The 27,908-nt window shown below is 45.1% G+C and overlaps 1 protein-coding gene across 1 annotated transcript in view; it reads right to left on the bottom strand.

Moving 5' to 3' along the window:
• The window catches only part of CHCHD3 (coiled-coil-helix-coiled-coil-helix domain containing 3), a 1,467,811-nt gene that overhangs the window by 1,366,114 nt on the left and 73,789 nt on the right, over nt 1–27,908 (bottom strand). Inside the window, exon 2 of the mRNA XM_069629626.1 lies at nt 27,703–27,832. Coding sequence (XP_069485727.1) covers nt 27,703–27,832 — 130 coding nt within the window. The remainder of the gene's footprint in view (nt 1–27,702; nt 27,833–27,908) is intronic.

Below are 27,908 nucleotides of genomic sequence, written 5' to 3'. Positions count from 1 at the left end.
GGCGGTCGTGTTTGTGCCTGTGCGCTGGTTTGAGCGTGCGCTTTTTTCCCCTATTCTATTCCATGAATACGTGTTGTAGGCGAGCGTGTGGGCGTTCCGCGCACTTGTGCCCTGTACTTCCCCCGTGACGCCCACGTTTTGGCTAGTTGTTCCCCATTCCGAGTGTTACGCCCGTGTTCCGCCTACTTTTATTGCGTGCGCCGCGCTATGTGCGAATTTCGCTGTGGCCTGTGCGATTTTCGCTGTGACCTGGCGCACGCTGTTAGATGGCCTGTGCGCCAACGTGCGCCAACGTGCGCCGCGCACTTTTTTTTCGCACATCCGCTGGTTTTCTCGCGCACGGCCTTCCATGAATCGACGTGCGCTGCTTTTCGTGCGATTTTCGCACGTTCACTGCGATTTTCGCTATTCCACTGCGAATCGCACGTTTTTGCCCACTTGCGCCGCGCTAATTATTCCATGAATCGGCCTCTGAATGTCTATATTTAATAAACATCTCTCCGGCCAAATATGTTTCAATCCAAAAAATGTTTCCATCCGAAAATGCTGGTATTTGATGTATGTTCGTCCAAGATGTGATGACATAATTGTTTGAACTATGCACACAATATGATGCAATATTCGTTGTACGTTAGTCTGAGTCCAAAGATGTGATGACATGATTGTCTGAACCATGTACACAATACTATGCAATTTTATTCACTTTCGAAATAAAGTTTAAATGGGTCCACTGTAACTCTCACCTGATTCTCGCAGAGGCGCCGGTCTTGACTGGGCGACTACCGTATCTTCAAAGGTGATGTGTAGCACCCGGTTGGCTCTTTGGGCTGGGCCTCTGTGCACTGTATGCCTGACTTCAAGAGTAAGATGTCTGCAGACAGAAAATATGGGATTAATGAACTGGGGTTATTGGGGTGTCCCTATCTCTTCCCTTTTTGCTCTCCTGTAGACCCCCAAAGGTTAACGCTCTCACCTTAGGTAAGTGAATGCCGAGCTCTCCATCTGCCTCGGGGCAGGGTGCTGTAACCAGTTTCTTCACTGGATCGGTAGCGCAGGCCTCTTGACTTCAGAGGACTGCTGTCCGTCGTTTACTGCACGAACGGTAAGTTTCGAGTAATTCTATTGTCTTTAAAGTCTTTAGCAATGATGTCTCTTGTTTTGCAGGTTCCGGCGATGGCGGATGACGGGCTGAAGGGAGTTGAAGATGGAGCCCGTATGATGAATAGAAGCGCCTGGAAGCACGTAAGCAAGCGCTTGTTGCCTGCCTCACGATGCGCTCTAACTGTCTTTTATTTTGCAGGTACGAGTTCGGAGCGGCTGCAGGGTGCCGGAATACCCACTGGGGTTGATGTGGAAAGGAGTAATGGCACGTGAGTATTAAAGTTCCCCAATGTCTTTAAACGCACCTTGTTTTGTCTTTCAGATGCAGGATGCAGCGCCCAAGGCCTCCGGAGCGTGCGAAGAGTCGGTAAGCCTTTGTCTTTCAGATGCCGGAATGCCAACCTGTTCTTTCTTGTCTTTATAGGTGTTGCTGAAGACTGGATTCAGGATGGTAAGCCTTTTTCCTTAGGCCCAGGATCCGATGCAGAAGACACGATGAGCGTTCTGCTGCAGAGGATGCAGAATAACGCAAAGCAAGATTCATCCACCGGGTGTGGTTTAAATAGCCTCCTGTAGTGCTTAGTTGTCTCCTTCCACAGCCACGCCTAGGTAAGAAAATAGTTCCTGCTTTGCAGAAGAGTTCCAGTGTTCTGAATCTAGGGAGTGGCTCCTGCCCCACCCAACAGGAAAAGTAGTTCCAAACAGAAGAGGATCAGAGGCTCAGCTGGCAGGCAAGTAAGCAGCATGGTCTGCTGCAGGTACGTCCACCCAAGCATTATGAGCCCGGCGCTTCCAGCGCTGGGACTGGGCACATTTATGAGCCTGGTGCCACTGGCGCCAGGACTGGGTCCAAAAGGTCCCAATTGGGACTGGTTGGCCCTCGGAACCTGGGTTATGGATCTGCTTCCAAGGGAGTTGGGAAAACCCTGACCTTTTGGAAGCAGAGATCATGACAGTACCCCCCCTCAAGGCCCCTCCCAAACCGGGCTTCTCCGGGGGTTTTGGCTTGTCAGGAAATGTTCGGTGAAATCTTTTGATTAGGCGAGGAGCGTGGACATATTCAGCAGGTTCCCAGGATCTCTCTTGGGGACCGTAGCCTTTCCAGTCAATTAGGTAAAATAGTTTAGATTTGGAGATCTTGGAGTCCAGAATGCTTTTGACTTCAAACTTGAGTTCTCCATCAACTAGGATGGGTTTTGGAGATTTAGTTAGTCGGGTTTGAGGTTGCACGGGTTTTAATAGAGAGACGTGGAAGACCGGATGTATCTTCATGTGAGGGGGCAAGTCCAACTTGACCGCTACTGGGTTTACTATGGTAGTGATGGAGTAGGGACCAAGGTATCTTGGGTTGAATGTGCGTGGCCCTTTTAGAGGTAGATATTTGGTGGATAACCAGACTTGGTCCCCTACTTGATATTGAGGGGCTTCCTTCCGATGTTGATCTGCTCCTTTCTTGTATTGTTCTTTAGCCCTTTGAAGGTGAGAAACAGCTTCCTTAAAGGCTTGGGTGATTATAGAATGCAGGTAGTCTACTGCTGGTGTTTCAAGATCTTGGAGGGGATCCAACTCCGAGGTTCGAGGGTGACTGCCGTACAAAAGAAAAAACGGTGTTTTCCCAGTTCCCGAATGGACAGAGTTATTGTAGGCATATTCGGCTATCCAAAGGATGTCTTTCCAAGTTTTTTCAGTTTGTTGCAGCATGCAGCGTAAATACTGTTCCAGAGTTTGATTGGTCCTCTCGGTTTGTCCGTCGGTCTGAGGGTGGTGACTGGTCGATAGTCTCACATCAATTTGAGCCGACCGACAGCAACTTCGCCAAAAATGAGAAATAAATTGACTACCTCGATCCGAAATTAGAACCGAAGGAAAACCGTGTAGTCGGACGATGTTTTCGAGAAATTCTCGGGCCAGAGTTGCTGCTGTTGGCAAGCTTTGAGCGGAATGAAATGCGCCATCTTGGAGAATAAGTCCACGATTACTAGAATCGTATTGTATCCGGAGCATGGAGGTAGATCGGTGATGAAGTCCATAGAAAGCGTATGCCAAGGGCGAGGTGGGATGTCAATAGGGCGTAAGAGGCCTGCTGGTCTTTCCTTTTGACTCTTGTTTTGGGCGCATACTCCACAAGACATTATAAAGTCTCTGATATCTTTTTTCCAAGACGGCCACCAGAAGTAGCGCTTGATCTTTTCTGAGGTCTTGGCCATACCGGGATGACCTTCCATTAAAGAATCGTGATAACAGGAGATTACTTTTTTCTGTAAATCTGTGCTGGGTAGGTATAATCGTTCTTGGAAATACAATAAGTTGTCCTTTACTGCAAAGTCCTTTCCCTGCAGATGCCAATTCTGTATGTCTGCTGGAGTTACAAGTTGCCTGGCTTCATCCTTAACTTCCTCTATGGATTCCGTGGCGATTACACCCAGAATTCTTTGTTCGGGAATGATTGGTACAGGTTTAGGGTTGATCAAGTGTTCTTCCACTCCCATCCGAGAAAGGGCATCAGCTTTACCGTTCTTTGTACCAGGTCGATAGGTAATTATGAAGTCAAATTCGGCAAAGAATAATGCCCAACGGAGTTGTCTAGAGGATTGGGCTTTTGCGGTTTTCAAATATTGCAGGTTTCGGTGATCCGTAATCACAGTAACGGTGTGTCGGGCCCCCAACAGGTAATGTCGCCAAGCCTTAAAGGCAGACTTGATAGCCAGAAGTTCCTTGTCAGTAATCGTGTAATTTATTTCAGGAGGCGAGAATTTGCGGGACCAAAATGCCACGGGATGCAACTGATTGGTTACCGGGTCCTTTTGTGATAGAACTGCCCCCATGGCAAGGCTTGAAGCATCAGTTTCCACGATGTAGGGGAGTTCGGGGCGAGGGTGTTTTAAGATTGGTGCAGAGATAAATTTAGTCTTCAAATCCTGGAAAGCTTGTTCCGCCTCGGTAGACCATTCAAAACGTTTGTTTTTCTTTAACAAGGCAGTGATGGGCTGGACTATTCGCGAGAATTCGGGGATAAACCTGCGGTAAAAGTTAGCGAAGCCTAACATGCTTTGCACACCTTTTACGGAGGATGGTGATGGCCATTTGAGAACTGCATCGACCTTCTTTGAATCCATACGTACTCCGCCAGGTGATAATATGAATCCCAAGAATTCAACTTCAGTCACGTTGAAAACACATTTTTCCAACTTAGCGAAAAGTTTGTGTTGACGCAATCTTTCGAGGACCATTTTCACGTGTTTCCAATGTTCAGATTCCGATGAAGAATAAACGAGGATGTCGTCAATGTAAACAACAACACACACACCTATGAGCTCTCTGAGGACATCGTTCATAAAATATTGAAAGGCGGCCGGGGCATTGCAAAGTCCGAAGGGCATGACCTGATATTCAAATAGCCCATACTTGGTGCGGAAGGCAGTCTTCCATTCATCGCCCTCTTTTACTCGTACCAAGTGGTAAGCTCCTCTAAGATCCAGCTTTGTATATATGCATGCTTTTCTGACTTGGTCCAGGAGTTCAGGGATCAAAGGTAACGGATATCTATTCTTAACGGTGATCTGGTTCAGGGAGCGATAATCGATACAAGTTCTAAGGTCTCCTTCCTTTTTTGGAACGAAGAACAAAGCTGAAGAAGCAGGGGACTTGGAAGGACGAATAAACCCATTCGCCAGGTATTGATCCAGGTATTGTCGAAGGTGAAGGTTCTCAGGCTCGGTGAGGGCATAAATTCTACTACAAGGAGGAGTAGATCCAGGTATGAGGTCTATCTGGCAGTCATAAGACCTATGAGGAGGTAGAGTGTTAGCCTGATTCTTCCGGAAAACATCTTGGTATTCTAGGTATTCGGGAGGTAACCGGGGAGTCTCTGAAGAAATTGCTGCCAGTGCAACACCAGGTGGAGGGTGACAAGTAGAGACACATTCTGGAAACTGGACCGTTCTTGCTCGCCAATCGATCAGAGGATTGTGTTTCTCTAACCAAGGTATTCCTAGAATAATCTGAAACTGAGGGGCCTTGATCACATCGAACACGATCTTCTCATGGTGTCCATCTTGACTTACTAGCGTCACCTCTTGAGTGGTATGCGTTACTGGCCCGGAGGCTATCTCCGTACCATCCACTGTAGTAATGATGTCCTTTACAGCCTTGGGACAAAGAGTTAGATTCATCCTCAAAACCATTTCATGATCCACATAATTGCCGATGGCACCGCTGTCGACGTAAGCTTCAATTGCATGTAATCGATCCGGATTATCAGGGCTAATGAGGACCATAGGTATCACGAAATGCGAGGTCACGGAACTGGTTTTCATGCTCGGCAAGAGGACCTCTATTCTTGTCGGGCGAGGTCGTTTGCCTGCTCAGAGTTTGTAACTTTGGTAACTGCAGCTCCTACTGCCTTCTTGGCAGGTTTCACCGGACAGTCTCGAAGAAAGTGCCCTGAGTTTCCGCAATATAGGCATAATTGCAACTGTTTTCTCCTTTCCCGCTCCTTTTGTGTTAGAGGACCTTTCAGACCCCCAATTTGCATGGGTTCCCCGGAGTCTACTCCTTTGGAAGGAGTTGGCGGTTTGGAAAATACTCGAGAACCAAACTTGGAACGGTCGGCCTTCCTGTTCTGCAGTCTATGATCTATTTGAACGACCAAGTCTATATAATCCGAACAGTCTTGTGGGGGATTCACTACTTGGGCTAAAACGTCTTTGAGCTCTCCACGTAGACCTCTGTAAAACAGCGTAATCCTTTTGTCCTCAGGCCATTGAGTTTCCACTATTAGTCTATTGAAAGATGCAATATAAACCAAAAGGTCTTGATTACCCTGTCGCAACGAAAGAAGCTCATTGTCCAAGGCCTGCCCCTGTGAATGTCTTGCGAACAGTTTTTCCATACTAATCTGAAAGGCTTGAAAATCATGGAGAACCGGATCATCTTGATTAACTAGAGGGATCGACCAGTCAGCCGCATTGCCACTAAGGTACGAAAGTACAAAAGCTACTTTAGCTTGATCAGTTGGAAAGGCTGCTGGCCGGCATAAGAAGTGCAACCGGCACTGATTGATAAATACTGCAAACCTCTTTGGGTCACCAGAAAATCGTTCGGGCGGAGCCAGAGGTACATTCCCAGGTAGGTTGATCTGCACTGGATTCATAGAGGATGTTGAAGGAAGATTTGCCCCTGATGCGGGTAACGGGGTTTGTCTGGCTTGTGACTGTAGCAATTGTCTAGCAAGACCGTCTGTTCTCTCCTTGGAAATAATTAGTTCCCTTCTTAGAGCATTCGTTTCCTGACGAGCTGCATGCACTTCTGCCCTTAGTTCCCCAAGTAACCGGGCGAGGTGGTCAGTATCCGAGGTTTCCATAGCGCCTGGGCGAGAGTTTTGCGGTAGGCTTTGCGTTCTGTAACGCTCACCTGATTCTCGCAGAGGCGCCGGTCTTGACTGGGCGACTACCGTATCTTCAAAGGTGATGTGTAGCACCCGGTTGGCTCTTTGGGCTGGGCCTCTGTGCACTGTATGCCTGACTTCAAGAGTAAGATGTCTGCAGACAGAAAATATGGGATTAATGAACTGGGGTTATTGGGGTGTCCTTATCTCTTCCCTTTTTGCTCTCCTGTAGACCCCCAAAGGTTAACGCTCTCACCTTAGGTAAGTGAATGCCGAGCTCTCCATCTGCCTCGGGGCAGGGTGCTGTAACCAGTTTCTTCACTGGATCGGTAGCGCAGGCCTCTTGACTTCAGAGGACTGCTGTCCGTCGTTTACTGCACGAACGGTAAGTTTCGAGTAATTCTATTGTCTTTAAAGTCTTTAGCAATGAGGTCTCTTGTTTTGCAGGTTCCGGCGATGGCGGATGACGGGCTGAAGTGAGTTGAAGATGGAGCCCTTGTGATGAATGGAAGCGCCTGGAAGCACGTAAGTAAGCGCTTGTTGCCTGCCTCACGATGCGCTCTAACTGTCTTTTATTTTGCAGGTACGAATTCGGAGCGGCTGCAGGGTGCGGGAATACCCACTGGGGTTGATGTGGAAAGGAGTAATGGCACGTGAGTATTAAAGTTCCCCAATGCCTTTAAACGCACCTTGTTTTGTCTTTCAGATGCAGGATGCAGCGCCGAAGGCCTCCGGAGCGTGCGAAGAGTCGGTAAGCTTTTGTCTTTCAGATGCCGGAATGCTAACCTGTTCTTTCTTGTCTTTATAGGTGTTGCTGAAGACTGGATTCAGGATGGTAAGCCTTTTTCCTTAGGCCCAGGATCCGATGCAGAAGACACGATGAGCGTTCTGCTGCAGAGGATGCAGAATAACGCAAAGCAAGATTCATCCACCGGGTGTGGTTTAAATAGCCTCCTGTAGTGCTTAGATGTCTCCTTCCACAGCCACGCCTAGGTAAGAAAAGAGTTCCTGCTTTCCAGAAGAGTTCCAGTGTTCTGAATCTAGGGAGTGGCTCCTGCCCCACCCAACAGGAAAAGTAGTTCCAAACAGAAGAGGATCAGAGGCTCAGCTGGCAGGCAAGTAAGCAGCATGGTCTGCTGCAGGTAAGTCCACCCAAGCATTATGAGCCCGGCGCTTCCAGCGCTGGGACTGGGCACATTTATGAGCCTGGTGCCACTTGCGCCAGGACTGGGTCCAAAAGGTCCCAATTGGGACTGGTTGGCCCTCGGAACCTGGGTTATGGATCTGCTTCCAAGGGAGTTGGGAAAACCCTGACCTTTTGGAAGCAGAGATCATGACATCCACATGATGATGTGTTTTTGAACTCCCCATTCGTAATCATTTTATTAACAATTTGTAGAGTCTGTTTCTGTAATGCGCTAGAAATTATTGTGTACCCAGAACAAGAATAATGTGTATATAGCATTGATACACTGTTAAATTGTGGCATTGGCCCATTGCTCCAGTTCCTTATATCAGGGAGTCCATGCGAGTATTTACAATCAGAAGGGGTATGTGACCAGTATTGGATATTTGTCCGTGCAGGTGTGTCCAATTCTTTTTTTGCCTGTTGATGTGAAACTATATTTTTGGTCTGCACATTTGCCCGTGCTCAATCGAGGCAAAAGTGAAAAAATGAAAATAAAAGGAAAAAGATAAGTAAAATGACCAAAATATGCAGATATGTCACATAGTCTGCCGGGTTCTCCGGCAGATTGTGTATTGGAAGGGAATGAGTCACGCATGACTGGATGCACAACATCATTTGGATTAATTATTCACATGCAGTTTCTCCAAGACTGTGTCCCTTGTTTGCGTTTATGTCCACGCTGAGCCGGCTAGTCCGACTTTGATGTTTAGGAAACTACATAAATATAGTCCTTTGTTTGTTTCGAGCTTGCATAGTCTGTTGATGTATGTATAATTGGAGTGGAGCGAGTCACGGAGGTGCCGGCGGCTGTATTCCCTACGGAAGAGGGCATTACGCTTCTGTCCATGGTAAGCGGCACACACAGAGGGAGCATGTTGCCACTGGTGATTAGAAGCATGCTAAAATATGGAGTATTTTTTATGCTAGTGTCCATGGTGAGCGGTACACGGGGCGAGCATTGCGCCATGGGCGACAAGAGGTGCATTTACATATTGACGGCAGGCGTTATTTGGCCGCATGTTGTGATAGCGTCACAGAGATTACGTGGGCAGCCTGTCCACAGTGTGACTATCTCCGCACGTGTCGTGCAGGCATTTCCCAATGTAGGAGTTCTTAGTAGTGAATTGTCACGGTGCAGGTGTGTAGAATATGTATTATTTCACAGTGCGTGTGCAGTAGTGGCGTATGATGCACCCTGGTAGCCCGCATTGATATTCTTGTTACAGTAGATACCAGCTTTCTGAGCATGTGACCTTTTCTTTTTAAATTTTTCAAATAGTCATAATATTCAGAATATGTCATGAAGAGAAATATTCTCTATTAAGGAGTTATTTCGTGCTTTCTCTGTAGCCTTGTGAAATATCACCGACGGATGCAGGCTAGGAAGTAAAGGAAATCCCTTTAAGAACAACGTGTGGCTCTAGGGAGCAACTGGCAGTCATAGCCTCTTGAAGATCTCCACTTTGCACCATGGGTGCTTGTAAGTGATTTTATTGTCTCTATTTATCTTGGGTATAGGAATGAACACCGAGTACTCTGTCTATTTCCAGAGTGCTGAGAGCTGTTTTTGTTGGTTCCACAGGTTTTCAACATATATGGATTCCAGTGGAGGATTGATTTCCGCTGCCCCGTTCACTATCCCTTGAGTTGGAACCTGGGGGTGAGTAGGGGCGTGTGCGTTTATTGAATCAGAACACATTTGTGACATTACTAGTTACCTGTTTTAAGAAATAGGGATGACACTATGGTTTTTATCTTTTTTAGACTGACTACTGGCCCATATACGTTGAGAATAGGGCTAGGTGATTTCTCCATGCCCTACGTCCTGAAGAAGGTCTTTGACCGAAACACGTGTCGACGCTTTTTTGTGTGAATCATCAGGTCAAATAGAATACCGGATGTATAATGACACCCGATACTTTGGACTGGGTCACTGGTGACAATCAAAATAATTGGTGTAGCTACATTACCAATGTTTACTGGTTTAGAAATGACATTGTGGTGTTTTACAGATGAATGTCAATGAGTTTTCTATGTGGTTGTGACTGAAGGAATGAATTGTTTTATTGAATTTTTGATTAAGATTGTTTTTTGTTATGAGTTTATTGATTAAAATTTGATATGTATTGAACTAATTTAGTGTAATCCCGATCTACTGGTCCACTTTTGGTTTGATTGCTATGGGACCACCGTGGTCCATGATTGGTCCATGTATGGTGTGCCTGTATGTGAGCAGATCTCCCACTGGGTCCTCTTCATTCTGGCGCAAAGGAGATTCTGGGTAAGAGAAGGCTCCAAACACCCATACCAAGTCGAGGAACCGCTGGTGACCCGCTGGAAAATTTGGCACCCTGTCCCCGCTGGACCCCCTCTGCATATGATCGAATTAGAAGGTCTGCGAAGACGCTGCGACCCATAGGAATAATGGGACCAACTACTCTCTGCACCTTCATCAAACCCTGCAAGTAAGCATTCTCAGAAGTGTCCCTGGGCCAACCAGTGGGCTGACCAGCTTTCTCAGGGCATTTGCTCTGATACCGCTGCTTTTTGGAGGAGGCCCTTTAAACTTGTCCTTCCCCGGTCTGGAGTATACAGAGCCCGAACTGGAGTACACGTGGTTACCATGTTGCCCCGCAGTGGTGACTATCTTTGCAGGTGCCCTGAAGCCTGCTACAGTGAAACTGGCCTGATCCATCCACCAGGAGCGGAGACATCGCCACTGTCCCGTTTGGGAATCAACGCTGTAACTTCATCACTGAAAGCTGCATAGCCGCAGAATTGCCGAATTTGAACCTGCAACCGAAGTGGACTCGACTGCCGAAGTTTGGTCTGCTGTGCGCCAGGGGTCGGTGAGTAATTGCAACCCTTACCGGTGGCCCCTAGCGCATCCATCAATTTTGTTTACACATGAGTGGCCCGTGAGGGCCCCTCTCCTTTCCACATATAGCCTGAGCTATCGAACTATTTCCAACTCCTGGAACCTGCTCTGCCCTCACGGAGAGACCCTCCACGAATAGTGGGAAACTATTCTGCATCACCTCACCCACATTCCTAGGCTGCTACAGACCCTACAAGAGATACCGTTTTTACCCATCTGCACTACTGAGTGTGCCAGCATCGCAAGTACATTTGAGCAATAGGCTCCCTTCTTCTTAGGGGCTAGACTGCCTTTAAGTTAGGATTGAGAGGACTACAGAAATGTATGCCATACTATACACTTAATATAAATTATAAAAGATGGAGCATCGGCTAGAAAAAAGGTGGTAGAATACAGTAGAACCATTAAAACAAACACAGACAAAACAAATTATTCAAATAAACTGCAAAATCATCAATAACAAAATCATTAGGTTATATGGAAATAAGCCATTTCCTGTCTCAGGGATAGGATGTTAATGTAATGCAGATGGTGATTTGAATAAAAAATAAAGATGAGGAGGCATGGGGAAATTATGCACAAAAGGTTTCCTGGGAATTAATGACTGTCTAAAATATGCTAGACGTCAATTATAAGGAAAAGATGGTCAGACCTCAGTAAGAAATGACAGAAAGGGCCTATGATTATATCCTACAAGAAAATGCATAATGGGAAAGAATGTTTAAACTATTTGCTCTGATCTGCAAAATTGTTTAGCAAAAACGGAATGATGATCTAGGTTGACTCTGAGATAAGCTGAACAAATGGATAATAGTATCCATGATCCAAATGTAAAGCGATAGAAGAATGTACATAACAGACTAGCCATGCCTTGCTAGTATCCAAAATAAAACGCAAAAGCACGGGTGAAACCTTAAGAGACAAAAATGTATTGAAAGAGAATCACCACCAGACCCAAATCTGCAGTTATGCCAAGGATGCACCTTGGTGTAGGGTCCTCTTGTGGCAGTGTTCTTGGAAGAGGTCATTATCCACTTCTTGATTTAAATCACATTCATCATTTTTCCATAAGTGACATCATGTACACATTCTTACTATTCCCCTGGCAGTTCAGCTGACCAACGGACCCATTTAAGGAAAGATAGTTGACAAAAGTGGACTTAGGAACAGAGCTTGTTCATTCACCCTACCCATTTTTATCTTTATGTATTTTGATCTTAATAGTCTTACATACATTTATTTGGGGGTCTGGCATTTCCGTTCTTTATGCAAAGAAAATATATGCTATGGTAATACATTTCTAGGAAAATACATCAATGGCAAATTGAAAGAACACAATGAGCTCACATTTTATTTATGTGATTTTTTGTAAGACGCCCAAGCAAATCAGTCGCCACAACGTTCCAGCATTGTCTACGCACCACTGGTCTTATTTTCTGACATCCCCACTATAGAAATAAACATGTGTTCTAAATACCTCTTGAACGTGTAACAGTTGAATATCATAAGGTATTTTGGGTGATGGAAGGTTTAGCCACGTAAGAATTGGTCGAATCAGAATTCATCGAATTTGTACGAAAATCGGCTGTACGTAAATTACGTACAGCCGAAAAGTTTGATTAAATCCCCCATTCGGTGTCATTATAGTGAACAAGGGGAGCTGGGGCTGTGGGAGCATCCCCTACACCCTTTTTATTATAATGCCATTGGGGGTGTTCCCCACTCCCAATTAAACAAAGTAAAAAAAAAATAATTAAAAACAAAATAAAAAAAAAGGAGGACCTGCGATGCTGGTTCCCATGCACTTAAGTGAAGGGAACGAGTGTTGCAGAGGGATGCAGGAGACCCCCGCACACAACGTGGTGTGCTGCAAACAGGTGAGTAAGGCGAGGGAGGGGTGCAGGTTACCAGAAATGTGGTGGAACTTATTGCAGGCTTGGCGTGAACGTATTAAAGTGGGCTTCCTACCCCCTACTATGCGTGGAGGGATAATAACATTGATATTGAAACCCGATAAGGATCCTCTGGACTGCACCTCATAGGCCGATATCCCTCTAGAATGTAGACACAAAATTATTTTTCAAACTACTAGCCCTCTATAATACATATTGCTCAGGCAGGTTTTCTTACCGGGAAGGAGCATGAATCTCAGAAGGCTCTTCAGAGCGATAGGTCAGATTGATCCCTCGGTTCAGGCAGTCAGGGCACTACTTAACATGGAAAAGACTTTTGACTCTGTTGCGCGAGATTATTTGTTTCATGTCTTGCATGAAGGTGCTGTACTCCGGGCTCATGGCTAGAATCAGGTTATTTGGCAGCTATTACAAACCCTTTCAGCTTGGGAGAGGGATATGACAGGGGTGTTCATTATCCCCACTCCTATTTGCTATAGTAATGGCGCCACGAGCGGTACGTCTGAGGAAGCTGCATATACACATCAGGGTATAGCGATGGAGGGGCACCCGTGAGCTAACTCCGTTGTATGCGGATAACGTCATATTATATATCAGGGAGCCGGATACCAACTTGGAACCTCTTGCTAGGGAAACTATACAACATAGGAATTAGCCACTAATGCATGCTCAGTTGTCCAGCCCCCGTTATTGTCCTTAACCTCTTTAAGAGTTACAAGCAGATCACGCATGTCTCAAACAAAGACACCTTTCAACTCATCATTACTTAACTTATAATTCTTTCTTTACCAGCAATCAACAGAATCCAATTTAGCCAATGTGGAATAATTAACATGGCAAAGAACCATCAGAACACAAGGAAAAAATAAATAGATAAACAATTAACTACCCTCCTGAAGAACCAATACAAAGCTATTGGGGAAACACATGACGAGGGAACAAGTAACTAAGAGGACCTTCTTGTGAAGCAACATGAAGGACTCCAAGTTTGTATTCAAATCACCAACGCATACTTAATTGAACTAATGGCCAAACCCAAAGAAAGTGATATTATGGAAAAATCTCTTTTGTGAAGGAACACTAGGGACTCCAGAATTTTGGCCTAAATCATCAATACAGACCAAATCAATTCAATAAGTTACCGCTGTGAAAAAATGATTAACAATAAGAGCGGACGTTAATAAAAAAAAAATATAAAAAGATTCAATCACACTGTGTGCATCTGTTTATTATTATAACTATCTGGAATCTGTAGGTGCAACAATTAAGGTAATACACCCCATTTTTTCATAAACCACCCAAGAAGAGGTGGAATCCTAAGAGCCAAGAAGGAATTTCACAGCTAAGAAGGTATATGGTAGCAAACTCAAAAGGGTATAGCAACCTGAATCAGAGAAAGAAGATACCAAAAAGAGTATTGGAGAGCTATCGCAAAAGGGGAAGAAAGACCCAAAGACATTGTGAAAGAGTGGCAAGAATGGATACAAGAAGTAACAAGAGACTATTTAAGAATAGCCTACTGGAAGGAATCAAGAAGAGAAGGGAGGACATTGTATTATGGCAATCAGGAGAAGTGAGACATTCTCCTGATCGTATTCAAGTTGGTTAGAATAGTGGTAGGGTCAGTTAGAACTAGTTTTTGGATAGCGGACCAATTCATTTGCGACTGACGACCACCTAGCATTTCGGTGCTCGACTGCCCCTGGGCTGGACAAAGACTGATATGCAGGGATATTTCTTCTCTGTGAAAGGGACAGTGAGCTAAACACTTGTCCCAGGGGCCATCCACCCAAGAACAGGTCAATGGGCTTGGTTTGTGCTGGTAGAGACTCCCAGAACCCCCTTTGTTTTGCATATTAAGTAACTTTGGGTCTCACCCTACGTTACCAGGGGAGTCCAGACGTGGACCCCTTGCTCACTGTTCTCAGAGAGGCAAAGCTCCACCTCACTGATGATGCCCAACAAGGCTGAAACAAGTGTATGGGGTTGCTGTTGGTACTCTTGTTCAGAGGAGAATTGCCTAGCATTTCGGTGCTGGACTGGACAAAGGCTGATATGCAGGAATATTTCTTCTCTGTGGAAGGGACAGTGAGCTAAGACTTGGGCGAGACTCTCCCAGGGGCCATCCACCCAACAGGACATTGGGCTGTGTTCATGCTAGTAGAGAGACTCCCAGAACCCCCTTTGTTTTGCACCTTAGTTATTTGCATAGGCAGGAAACACCCACATAGAAATAGGGCGAGATAGGCATTAGAACTAGTATTTAATAAAAAACCAATAGACATGTCCTCAGAGCGTCCACGTCTTCCTCCTGACCCGCCAAAGAGTGCAGATTCTTTACTTCAGAGACCATGTACTGCCTCAAAAAACTGGTATCCCAGAGCACCAGCAGACCTCACCTACCCCCCACCCTTCACCTGTCAGAGGACTTCTGTCCCCTTTTCTCTAGTTTTCCAAAAATGTCAATTTCATTGGCCAGGCACAACAGTTTTAAATGCAAAAGATGCCACTGGAATTTGTAGAACATCTATACAACGGTTGCGCTCCCCTTCAATGTTTTCATCTTGTGGTGTAGACAGTTCTTATTTAGGTCTCTTGGTCTCATTCTTTTACTCAGATGTATGGCTTCACTTTTCCAACATTTGCTCAAGTCTGTCAGAATTGCCCCTTTTAAGTTGTGGCTGGTCCTTCAGTCTGCATCTTTGTATATTTATGGTATATCAATTTACTGCCCCCCAACTCTAGCTTGTAGAGTTATATTTCTAATAGAGAGGTTTAACCAGGGCGTAATGCAGCTCTCATCAAATGCTTACTCTTATGGCAGTTTTTGAAGGCTTTCATTTTCAGATTTGTTTTTGGAAGGTTCCTGGGAGGGATGGGAGAAAACACAGTGCAGTGATATTTGGCCAACCACCATGGAAATCTTGTGTTGATTTGGTATAAAGCAGACCTCTGCCCCCAGAGAAGCTGGAGGCCCCCCCACGTATAATCCTCCGACGATAGCCAAGACCTATGCATCCCATACATTGAACCCACTTCTGATCACCAATTTCTCTTGCAATTTAGGCAAAGGTGATGGCTTTTTTGATGTTTCCTCTGCTCAATCACCTTACTTTTTTTTTAAATATTTTATTTAAAGTTCAGATATACTTTGCTATGACTTTATTCCTCCTGGCTGGAGATCCAGCAGTTTGCCTCAACCTCCTAAATATTAGGAAAATCAGGCACCTCCATCTTTTCAACACCTCCAAGCATCTCTTAACCACTCTTGCCTTCTCTAAACTGGACATCTGTGCCAGCATCCTCTTTGGGTTCCCCAACTATGCCTTATGTCCTCTCGACAAGAACATTAACTTCACTACCAGGACTCTTTGAACTCCCTCACATCACACCTATTTTCTCGTACCGCCACCAGCCAGGTTGGCCGATCGCAAAAAAACAGACTTAAATTTCTTCTCCTGGTTCACAAATGTATCCACGGTATGGCACCACCATATCGAACCTCCTCTACCAAACTCCACAAGCCTTTGCGTACTCTCTGCTCTGCCTCAACTACCCTTGTGACTCATCGCCCTCCCCGTGCTTACTCTCGCTTCCGTGCACGCTCTTCTTGCTCGACTTGCATGGTAGTCTTTCCCCGGACATTCGAGAAACAGTGCACACGGATTTGTTCATAACCAAACTAAAAGCTTACCTCCTCACCTTAAAGTAACCCTCTTAACCTACGTCCGGTCTGCCTTCCATGTAAAAAGAATTACCCTCACCTCTAACCTGACTCTGTCCCCCACTTACCCCTCCTCCACTCTAGCACTTCAACCATCATGGTCACATCCCGAGCACAGCTGGCCGTACAACCTACCTGCACTTAACTTCAAATGTTGGTTGTCCTTAATCTATGCATGTCCACTTATATTGTACTTTTATTGTCCCTGGTGACTGTTCCATTTACTCCCCTCCACAATCTGGACAGAATGTCCCTCAAACGTACCCCATTGTAAGCTCACTGCTGCCCATCAAATCTGATTTCTTATCTATTGTACGTTCTTTTGTGATCGAAAGAGCATTGTTCTTCGCTCTAAATAATTTTAAAAGGCAGCCTCTAAGAGACAAGCCAACCAATTCATCAAAGCATTATGGTGCAAACATGTTAAACCCAGGTGTTTTTTTCTGTCAGGTCACCCATAGCCTTCAGTTAGAACATAGCTAATTAGACAGTCACTGGGATCCGTGAAGACCAGGGCTGTGGCTATGTTTAAGATTACTTAAATAGGCATTAAACCCAGGTCCTGAAAGATTATCCCTACGTGGTCCAGCCATTCAGCCTTTGACATTTTTGCACCAATATTTATTTGTAATAGGTCTATTGCCTTGGATACTGTCAAAATGTCTTGCTGTTTTTATCATTTGCTGCTTTGATACATTCTCTCCAATTCCTCCTTTTAAAATGTGAATTTTGCTGCCTAATCAACTCGTTATACTGAATCCTGCAGGTGCTCCCTTCATCCTTAGTTGCGCCTCCTTTCACCGTCAGCTGTAGCTTAGTTTTTAGCCCTTTGTACTCAAAGTCAAACTATACCACAGATTCTGCCATCCATAAATATATATATATATCACCATAAGATTTTTCCTATTACTTCTTGGATCCATTATAACAAACCTTCTCTAATGTCCGTCTCAATCTATGTGTCCCTCGATCTTTATCCGATATTATTCAAGCCGCTCCATAATGTCGATGTTAGCTATATTGCAAAATGTCAGATTCCACACTACAGTAAGACTTGGTCACTCTATTCTTGCTTGACCTCAAAGTGATCAACCTCATTCCCTCTAACATCTAAACTAATTCTGATTTTCTCCCATGGAAATGTTGCAATGCTTCCTGGCATTTTTCCAAGTAAGAGGCATATACAAGTTCATAGTTGCACATCATTGGTGTCGATTTCTACTCTTTTCCATCTTTAAGTGTTCAATAATGGAATTTAGCACACTTCTCTTTATCAGATAGCTTTTCTCATCCCAATCCCATTCTTCAATTCTAGCACTGAAGTCAACACAGACACTACAAGAGTTCCTGTCATTTCTGCTCGTTTTCTGTTTCAAAGCAGCATCACTCAAAGAGGTTATCAGATTTAATGCAGCTAATTTTACAGGCAGGAGGTAGACATTCCACATATATAGTTTTTTGCACTTTGTTTAAAGATGATCAGATTCATATATGTTTTCAATTAGGTTATTTATCAGTGCAGCTGCTCAGCTGTGATAAACCTGCTCTTCTAACTTTCTTCATTTCCTTGGCAATCATGATAGAACTTTCTTATCCAGTAGGGTCCCATGGTTCTTCTGCTCACGTCTACTGTAAGAATAGGATTTGATATTCTCCAACGAAAGGTATAACTCCAAACTTGGCCTTTAACCCATAATTACATTTTAAGTTCCTCGTCATTTGGCTCAACTCCAGATTGAGATTGCCTCCATTTGCCCTTTTCTTGTGCAGAACCATTCTTCTTGCTTCACTCTGGGAAATCATCTCCTGGAAGTTGTCTCAATATCATTTTACCCTTCCTTAATTGTTGTTCTTCATCTACCTTTTGACCTGCCACATTGTCAGGCCCTGCTTGGCTAGCCTCAGGTTCTGGCCAACTGAAATTCCATGGGTAGCACAGAGACTTTGCATTAACCATTCTTCTTTCCCTCCCAAACATCCTCAGTTTCTCCGCATTTGGAGATTCAAACCCCTGGGCAGGGCTTACTATAGATTCCCCCCCCCCCCGTCCCTCTTCAAACTTCCTCCCCATGTTCTCTTCTGGAGCAGCTATTCTATGACAGTTATCTTCTACCTGTCGTGTCCATTATTGGTGAGGACTTTGACTGGTTTATCCATGCAATGCTTTCAGCAGGTGCCTCTCCATGGAGAAATCTTGGAAAACAGTTTTACTCACTGTGTTACCATTATATTTCTTTGATGTTACTGGCTCCGTTTGATTAATCAGGTGGTAGAGGAATGCAACTTGTATTTTACAAGTCGCATACGGATGCCAATGTGTGACATTGCTCAAATATACCATCATTGAGGATTTCCAGCAACCAATAATCAAACAATCGTCTGTGCTTGAACGTCCCTGTAATTTACAGAATGTAACTATTTTAATTGTGGCTGGTGCTAGCAATGCTATGCCTTTTTTATTAGTGCACCACTTTTTAATCCTAGTTCCTTTGATTTATGTGTGTTAGAACTATATTCAATGGGTCCTTGAGCCATTAGACGTCTTCTGGGCAATTGCATAACAGTCTTGTGGTATGAAGGGGTGCATTGCTTTAGCTTAGTTCACCACTTTTTTATTTCCAAATGTGGGGTTTCATCAGTATTTATTCTTAAGCCCCTACTGGGTTTCTTGATGATACAGCGCAAGCTTACAAAGTATTAATCCCTCACTACCCCAAACCAGTGCGCCACACGATTTGGGAATTAACACCAAGCGGCTTGGTGGTTTCCTAATTTAATCTTTGCTCCCTTTCTCAACTCTTCCAACTCAAGTTTTCATTCCTTTTGTCCCACTAATATTAGTAAGTTTGCAAAGGGCTCCACTTCTGGACTCAACCATGACCTAGAACGTAAAAAGCGTTTCTCGATTTGCTTGGGGCACCTCTTGCAGGAACCTTGACTGAAATGATCAATTTCATGACTGATAAATCCATCCAGTGATCCTGACATTTTGGCATGTTCAGATTGAATCGGGATTCGTGACAAACTGATCTCCAGGATGCATCTCATACAGGCGCAGGATTCAAAATTGCTGGGAGCCATTTAGCTTCTGCTTCTAGGCTAGGAGAGCTGGTTAGATTGAAACCAACAGCTACCAGGAGTTACCTTTGGATCCCCAGGCCAACTGGTGCTTTACAAACATACTTATGACATTATCTTTGAGTAGTACATATTTAAGCATAAAAGAACATAATATGCAAAAAGTTTAAGTTTGCTTCTCCTATAGAAGTTATATTTGCGGTACACTCTGTACTGGCTCTGGATTCTCCAGGCGTAGTTACTGCTTACTTGGTGATGCCTGACACGCTGCAGCTGCTTTTATCTTAAATCTCAATTTAAAACCATTCATTCAGGCTAACCCATACCCCACTCCACCTGCTGTCACTCCCAACTGTTTCACTTCTGTCTTGACAGGAAGCCCATGGGCATTCTATTTTAACTTTCTTAGGAGCCACTAATCCTCCTATTATTCGCTTAAAAAATAATCCTGCCAATTTGTATCTTTATGCAGATTGAACCCATCACTTTGTCTACATAATCTGTTTCCACTAGCCCCAGTGTTCCTCCTGGTTACATCATGGGACTTTCCTTTACGGGTTGATGAACGAATCACCCGCAGGGTTTTGAAATAGCTTTAACGAGTAGCACTCCCTTCTCCAATGTCCATGCTTTAGGGGATTCCACCCTCATGCTGATCTCATATGTTTAGCTGTGCACTCCTTTAATGGTTTAGGACTCTGATTCAACCATACATTCTATACAATATGTGCTGTTCATGAAAGGTAGTATTGTGGAAACATCAAAAGTGTGAGGGATAGGGTATTCTGTTTCAGTAGATCAATATTCCTTGATGTAATGTGTTTTTGCTTGGGTGGCAATCCGCTTCAGACCTTTCCGGTTGTGGATTTCTTCAAGTGCCCATTCCTGGCCCAGTCTCCCTGGCACTGCTCCTGGGCTACTTCCTATTGCAATGTTGCTCAGTGGCTTTTTGCCACCACTAGCAGTCTCATAAGGTGATTTATGGTTGTTGGTATAAAAAAGGAGGAAGTGGGATATGTCTGTCCTAGTTTTACTTTGTCATTCTGCTTGCCCCATATATATATAGGGTCAGCTAGGTTTTGCTAAGCACTTCAGATTCTTGATCTAAAACCCTTTAGAACGTAAGGCCCTTTGGGTAGCATGTCATGCAGTGGATGGGAAGCAGAGTAACTCTTACAACAAATAACAGAACCAACTCAGGAAGATGGCAAAGGTTTTCTGTTTCTATATCAATTGTTTAAAACGGAGTTACAAAGGACGGCGCACAAGCTCTAAGCGCATCATACAAAAAATGACATAGTAAGAATTTGTCATACATGACATCACACTACGTGGCAAATAAGAGAAACCTACAGGGGTTGCAGTACACTCAAAGGGACCATCTAAGTATACTTTCAAGAAGGGGTTGGGCTGTGATTGGACATCTACTGTCAGGTGGACATCTTGTGCCCACCTCTAGTGCAAGTCATCTTCATCATTGTTGTACACGGTACATCATTGGCACTTAATCTATAAGACCCTTCATTATACGGCCCTCTAAAATTGGTTGGCATGCTCTGGAACATTATGCTCACTTAGCAGCACATACGTTCATACCCCAGGTGCCAAGAGGTGGACTTGACTAACTCCCCACCCAATTAGCCCAAAGTCTCTCATCACCCATGCCTCCTGCAATGAAGATGGTCTTTGAACTTGGCCTTGCAAAGTATCCTTGCCTCTGGGAATATAAAGGAGTGCGAGCAGGCACCATCGTTATTCTGGAACTCCTTGCCCGCTTCCATTTTCATCTTTGGCTCACGTGACAGGACGCCACGATCTAGTCTATTTTTCAGCATTTAATTGTCTTAAATGAAAAAAAACTTGGCACTCATGGTGTTCTTTCTTTGCACCTCAACAAGGGATGACTCAGCATCGCATATTCACTGCCTTCAAGAATAGATAACCAGTCTTGGCTACTTCAGCATTGACACCAGGCCAGACAGCCCCATCCATGATCTTGGTTAATTCTTTGCTGCGACACAGCTCTCCGCTCCTCTCTCTCCATGGGTTTAAGCTTACTAATTGTAGGACACCAATGTCCAGTTTCTATATAATGGTGGCTCCGCCTGCAGTCGATTCACTACATATAGCCAGCTTCTATTATCATTTAGTCTACTTGCGTTACTGCATCTGTACAGTTACTGAACGACTTGCATATTTTCTGTAGTGCTCTTCACATGTGCAATCTTCTCCTTACATATGAAAGTTTACTTGATTCTTTTATCTAGTCATCAGTTTCTATAAGGTCCCTACATTCTCTTCTTCAGCCAGCCTTCTCAGTGAGTCAGGCTCATCTCTTGTGACATCAACAGCTCCTGTTCTTGCTCTTTTCATATTCCTTCGGGATTTCCTCCATCAGATTATCTCTTCGGGAGTACATCTGATATGTTTTTCTTAGTGGATACCTTTTCTCAAAGATTCACTGCGGAATGGTCACAGCTGCTAGTGTCAAACATGGCTCAATCTCAGGCCTCCAACATACAGGTGGGAGAGGGGCGGGACTTCCCGCAGAGGCATTCGGCTGCTCCTCTATACTTTGACTGGAATGGACTGCAATTTTTGACAGAGTAGGTTTTAATTTGTTCTCTGTTGAGCTATAACTTTACGAATGCCATTATCAGGGAACCTCAGGCACATTTCTTCTGATAGACACATTGTGGCAATCCGAATAGGGATCACGAACGCCTGAAGTAACTCACTTCATACCAATCTCTTCCATATGCCCCTGGACTTTACCCCAGGTTGTGGAGATAACTTCCCATCCACTGGGCAAGGGTTTAGGAAGTAAATATGGCAGAGGTTCAAAACTGTTCTGGCAAACTGCCACCCGTACTGCCAGACAGTATTGCCATGGGTTTACCCAATTTTTTTGCCATGGTTTTTACCTCCAGCAAATCCTAGCCTCTTACAAATCATCATTTTATATCCTTGTTAGCGCCATTAATAATCAGCAGTGCATGCTCTAAAGCAAAATTAAATTAGCTTGGCAACACACACCCATGATCGGAGCGGGTGCTGACACCTAGGGGATCCTGAGCTCCCGCTTAAATCAAATTATAACACAGAGCTGCAAAGCTCCAATGCTCCCCACTCATCCCTGTGCATATGCCGTGCACTCTTCCATCAGGCTCAGTTGATCCTGTGAAGTTACGCCACTATGTAACTGTAGTTATTTTAACCAACACAAGCAACTTTAACATTACGAGGATGTTGGGAGACAAAAAGTTCCCAAAGAGGAGACAAAGAGGATAGAGCCTGACACTCTTACCTCGCCTCAATATCTCTTAACAGCATTTGCGTGGATGTGTTTATACATACCAATACTGGAGTTACCACTAAGCGATTCAGGAACTACTTTGCTCAACTACGTGGCATAGTGGATCGCAGTGTTCAGATCTTCTACCTGATGAAATTCCACAGCAAGTTTGAAACAATCTGGGAAACAGCAAGACGTAAGCAGGAGCTACAGATTGTTGTGAAAAATGGAGCCACAAGCAGGTCGCACCAGCTCCCCCCATTCGTACTCTTGCTGTGCATGTTCCTGGTGCCGCCTGCTTCCACTTAAGTCCTTTCTGCAGGATCTTAGCCCAACCTAACAGGGTGGCCAAATCAGTTAGACGTTTATGGCAGGATAGGTGGATTTTTCACCCTTAGGTGGGCGTGCAGATAAAGTAACTATTTCGAAATGTCCTAGTGACCAAATTGATTAAAGCGTGCAAAAGGCAGATGTGGCCATCAACGAAATTGCCTCACAAATGGCGAGTGCAAAGATTTTGAGGTGAGTAACGCAATTGGTTGCAACCACACCCATTCATCTATTTCCAGCATTTGGTTCCTATGGCCTTAAGGGGTTTATTTGGCCAAAAGCACAAAGGAATCTACAGTGCCAAATGTTTAAGAGGTTTCGGCAGGGTTTCACTTTTTGTGCACAGAAAGCAGGCATCTCAGTATTGTGTGTAAAGAATCAGAGAGTGAAAAGGAGATTCCCTTTTTTCATGGTGGCTTCGGTGGCAGGTCAGAAGTAGGCGGACACTTGAGGGACATCTTTGCTAGTGTTTATTAAAATAATAATAAGGCCCATCTTTCCCTATTGCTAGAGGTGTATTGCCTATGTAAATAATGAAAAGATGATTGTCAGTAAGTCCCAAAAGAATGTGTCCACGGTCCAAAACTAGTTCTAACTGGCCCTACCACTATCTTAACTAACTTAAATTAGATATAGGGAATATCTCCCCTCTCCTGGTTCTCTCCCATGGCAATATCTCTTCCTTACTCCCTGGTGTTCTCTTTAGTATGATAGCTTTTTTTTTTTTTAAAATATGTTTATTTTTGAACAAGGCAGGAAACAAATACATTACCGTGGCCTTTCAGGCCCCTCTGAACACATCAAAAACCTACTATCCCCCTCCCTCTCGATCCTGCATGTCCACCCTAGTCACAATCTCGGAGGCTGGCACTTCCCTCCCCATCCCCCCCATGTATCGCACCCTCTCTCGGAGGTGTCACTGTTATCCAGAAACTGCTTAGCTTGCTGGGGTTTATATGTGAGGGCCGGGAATTTCCGATCATAGTTAAGAAAAGGGCTCCACACATTCTGAAAACAAGAGTCTGTGCCTTCGCCGCCATCACCTTTTCTGCGATGAGGATATCCCACATTTTGATCCACCATAGGGGCCGGAGAGGTCCCTCCCTGGTTTTCCACGAGCGGGCAATTGTTATTCTACCTGCTAGAAGGCATTGGGCCAGAATCTTGGCTTTGGGCCCTGATCTCGGGTATATCCCTGGGATTGGGGTGCCCAGCAGGTTGGGTTCAGGCTCTAGGGGGAGCGTCGTTTGGGTAATGTCCTCAATAGTATTCAAGCGTTGTTTCCAAAACTTGCGGGCCTGTGGGCATGTCCACCACATATGAAGAAAGGACCCTGGGTGTCCACACTGTCTCCAGCACACCGGGTCTAGAGAGTTGTTCATATGGTGGAGCCTCAGGGGGGAATAGTACCAGCGCAGTAGTATTTTGTAAGCGCACTCTCTGTTGGTAACGCAAGCTGAGGAAGAGTGTGCCCGGGACCAAATGTCTGTCCAGGTCTGGTCCTCTATAGGATGGCCTAGGTCCGCCTCCCACTGTGACATGGCGCGAGTTTTGGATGTGAGGAAGTTCCCCTGAAAGCGTTTATATAGGGCCGAAATCTTACCTCGGGCCGGAAGGTCCATGAGGGTTAGTTCCAGCGCTGTAGGTGGGCGGACTGCTGCAAGGCGAGTCTGCGGGTGGGAGCACCAGTGGCGAAGTTGTATATAGGAAAACCTATCAGTCTCCTGCAGGTGAAAAGTCTCCTTGCATTGTATGAATGTGCGCGGTTCCCCTCCATCATATAGTTGCCCCAGTGATTCCAGACCCTCCGCAATCCAGTTCTTAAAGTTCCATGGGTTCATGCCCGGCGAAAAAGTTGAGTTGAGGAAAATTGGTGAGGAGGGGCTTTTTTCTTTAGCGCTTTATCCCAGGTGTCCACTATGTGTCTGGTAGCCAGCAGTAGCTTCTCAGTCTGTCGCATAGAAGGCGGTATGTGCAGGAGGAAGCGTAGAGGGAGGGCCAGGCGGGACTGCTCAAGTTCCACCCATCTAGGGTGGTCAGAGGATATTCACCATGCTTGGGTGATTGCCAGTTGTGCTGCCATCAGATAGCCCTGTAGGTCGGGCACCCCTAGACCGCCCAGCCTGGCGTTCCCCAACATTGCTCTCAGAGGGATTCTGGGCTTTTCCCCCCACCAGATAAAGCGCAGCATATTCCTTTGGAGTTCCTGGAGAGCCGGAGGGGGGATGGGCACCGGGAGTGAGGCGCAAGCATATAGAAATTTGGGGTGAAGATTCACCTTACAGGCCGTGATCCGGCCCATTAGTGAGATTTCCTGCAGTTTCCATCGTTTCAGGTCATCTGCCAGTTCCTTGAAGAGAGGGGGGAAGTTTATGCGGTAGATCTCCCTTGGGTTTGCCGGAATTTGGACCCCCAAATAGGGGATTGCCCTATTTAGGGCAATCCCCTATTTTTCCATTGGATGGGACAAAGCGGGGCTAGAGTAGTTTTCCATTGGATGGGACAAAGCGGGGCTAGAGTCGCCCTCTCTGATGGAGGCGGGCCTATTGCGAGAGCTGTAGATTTGCCAAAGTTAATGGAGAAGCCAGTGACTCTCCCATAGTCCTCTATCTCGGCAAGAGCGTGTTTGAGAGAAAGTATGGGCTGTGAGATAGTAAATAGGACGTCATCTGCATATAGGGCCACCTTGTGCTGGGAGGGTCCAGCCCGGAGCCCCCTAATAGAGTCATTCAGTCTAATTCTTTGGGTGAAGGGTTCCATGACCAGGGCAAGAGTTGAGAGAGTGGGCATCCCTGCCTCGTTCCACTGGTTAGAGGGATGGGGGGGGGAGGGAGGTTGCATTAATTCTCAGAAGGGTCTTCGGGGATCTGTAGTTTGCCATGACTATGTTGCGGAACTCCATTCCTAAGCCAAAGGCCTCTAGGGGGAGGTTCATAAAGGTCCAGTCTACCTGGTCGAACGCCTTAGTGGTGTCGAGGGCTAGCAGTGCCAAGTTCTGAGAGTTTCGAGTAGCCAGGTCCACCAGATCCAGGGTTCCGGTATGATATCTTTAAATAGTCTCATGCCACCTTCTGGATAAATTCATGCAACTCTCACAATGCACTTGGGTTTCATCTCCTCTTTAGGGACTGTTTTTTGACACTCCTTTTTAGCACTCTTTCTTCTACTTTGATCTAAGCATGTATGCCTTTCTGATTCTTGTAACCGAGGCCGTAGCCTCCAACCCTCTCTTATCCTGGGGCCGCTCAGTTGGATTATCTCTACTATTTAGTTCATTTGATTTCACTTTATATTTATGTTTATAGAATTCTCTCAGGTTTGCTCCACTGTTCACTTCTCAAACCATGGGGTACTTTCCCCTCTTCCCAAGGTATTTGTGCCCAATTCTTAATGTCTTCTCTTTCAGGCTTATTCGTTATTCTCTTTAAAATCGCATTAAAACAGTTACCCTTAAATTACTTTATATTCAATTTCTTGTTAACTTCACTGGGACGGAGTTCTCTCGCTCCCCAACTATGCTCCAGCAGCATCCCAGTTCTCCCGATCTCTTTATCTGTAGGGGAACGCCATCTGGCTCGGCGCTCGCTTGGGTTCTTCTCCTCCACTCTGGATTTTGTGCTTATAGATAACGTCGGTGCCCCGATCTTCTCCCGTTGCGGGTAGCAGGGCGTCTCGTCGACTAATTGGCTGGGTGGTTTCAGTGCTGTTCGATGGGCAAACGGCCCAATACAAAGTTGACATGGCCACGCCACCACCGGGATTAGGATTCTCTTCTCCACGTCCCTCTGCTCAGAAACGTAGGGCCTCCAGCGTTTCCATCTGGTGTTCAGGACTTCTCTGAAAGTTATGAGGTCCGCAGCTCTTTGGCTCTGCCCCCGCCAGACATCACATTGTCAAGTGGCGTCGCCTGCTTACACTCTACTCTCCCCCAGTGCTTCCCCTCTGCTCAGCGTGCTCTCTGTCTTCAGTCTACTCGTCTCAGTTATATGCAAGTCTCTCCTTAGAAAGACAGATCCTTGTACATAATGAGGTATTTTAATTTGGTCTTCGGCCACATCTCTGGATCTTATAATGCTCTTCAGGTTTGATATATGCTATGATGGTGGTTGGTCTAGGGAGTTCTTCACAGGAACGGGAGTCCTTGTCCCCAAAGGGGGAAGTCTCTCCCAGTCCGGTCCCACTTGCAGAACGGGTTCAGCTCCTTAGCCTCAAAAGGTGGAGCCCTCCACCCAGGGGAGAAGAGATGAATACCCTCAATTTGTCACACTCCCTAATCCTAAAGATTATAAAAAGTGGGAAAGCCCCCTCATGCTTCCGACTTTGCCTTCCAGAATAGACCATTTTTCAAAAATAAATGCTGTATTGTAGTTGCATACGAATGAGTGACTTCAAATAATGGACCTGAAAATTGGTCATGGAACCGATCACGAACTAGAGGAAAATACAGAAGCTGAATGCTTATTAAATACAAAGGGTTATATAAAACTCAAAACATCCCACAACCTGCATTACAAAAGACAGGAAAAACTATTTGAAAAAAAAACACACAATCCAGCCTAACCCCCAAATGAAGTGAAGAGGTCAAATAAAAAAAAAATATCTTTTTCAAGGAGAGCTTTTGATGATACTCGGACTTCAAAGCAGGACTTAACTCTAGTATAGAAAAATACAGTTTTTGCAGCAACCTTGTGTGTAAAAGCTTAACTCAAAGAAACTTCAATAATGCCCCTACTTCCTCTTAGTATTAATCTGCAATGCAATAGAAATAACATCCTCTGCAGAGCTATAGAGGAGGAGAAAAACTATACCTGCACGACCAGCAAATGTCCCACGGTCACTAGAATTAGGCTGCTGTGCTGTAGGCGGCGGTGATGGTGGTTGGGGCTTTGCAGCTGGTGGTGATGGTTCCCTCATACGGCCAATCACATTATCAGACAGCTTTAAAGAAACAAAATATGCCAGATTTAGAACTGCATGCAGTTACTCTGTACAAAGCATTTTTTTAGTACATGGT

This window comes from Ambystoma mexicanum, chromosome 12, assembly GCF_040938575.1.
Source record: "Ambystoma mexicanum isolate Mex_15411 chromosome 12, UKY_AmexF1_1, whole genome shotgun sequence".
NCBI lineage: Eukaryota > Metazoa > Chordata > Amphibia > Caudata > Ambystomatidae > Ambystoma > Ambystoma mexicanum.
The sequence above is the reverse complement of the archived record's forward strand: the minus strand, read 5'-3'. Positions and strand labels throughout refer to the sequence as shown.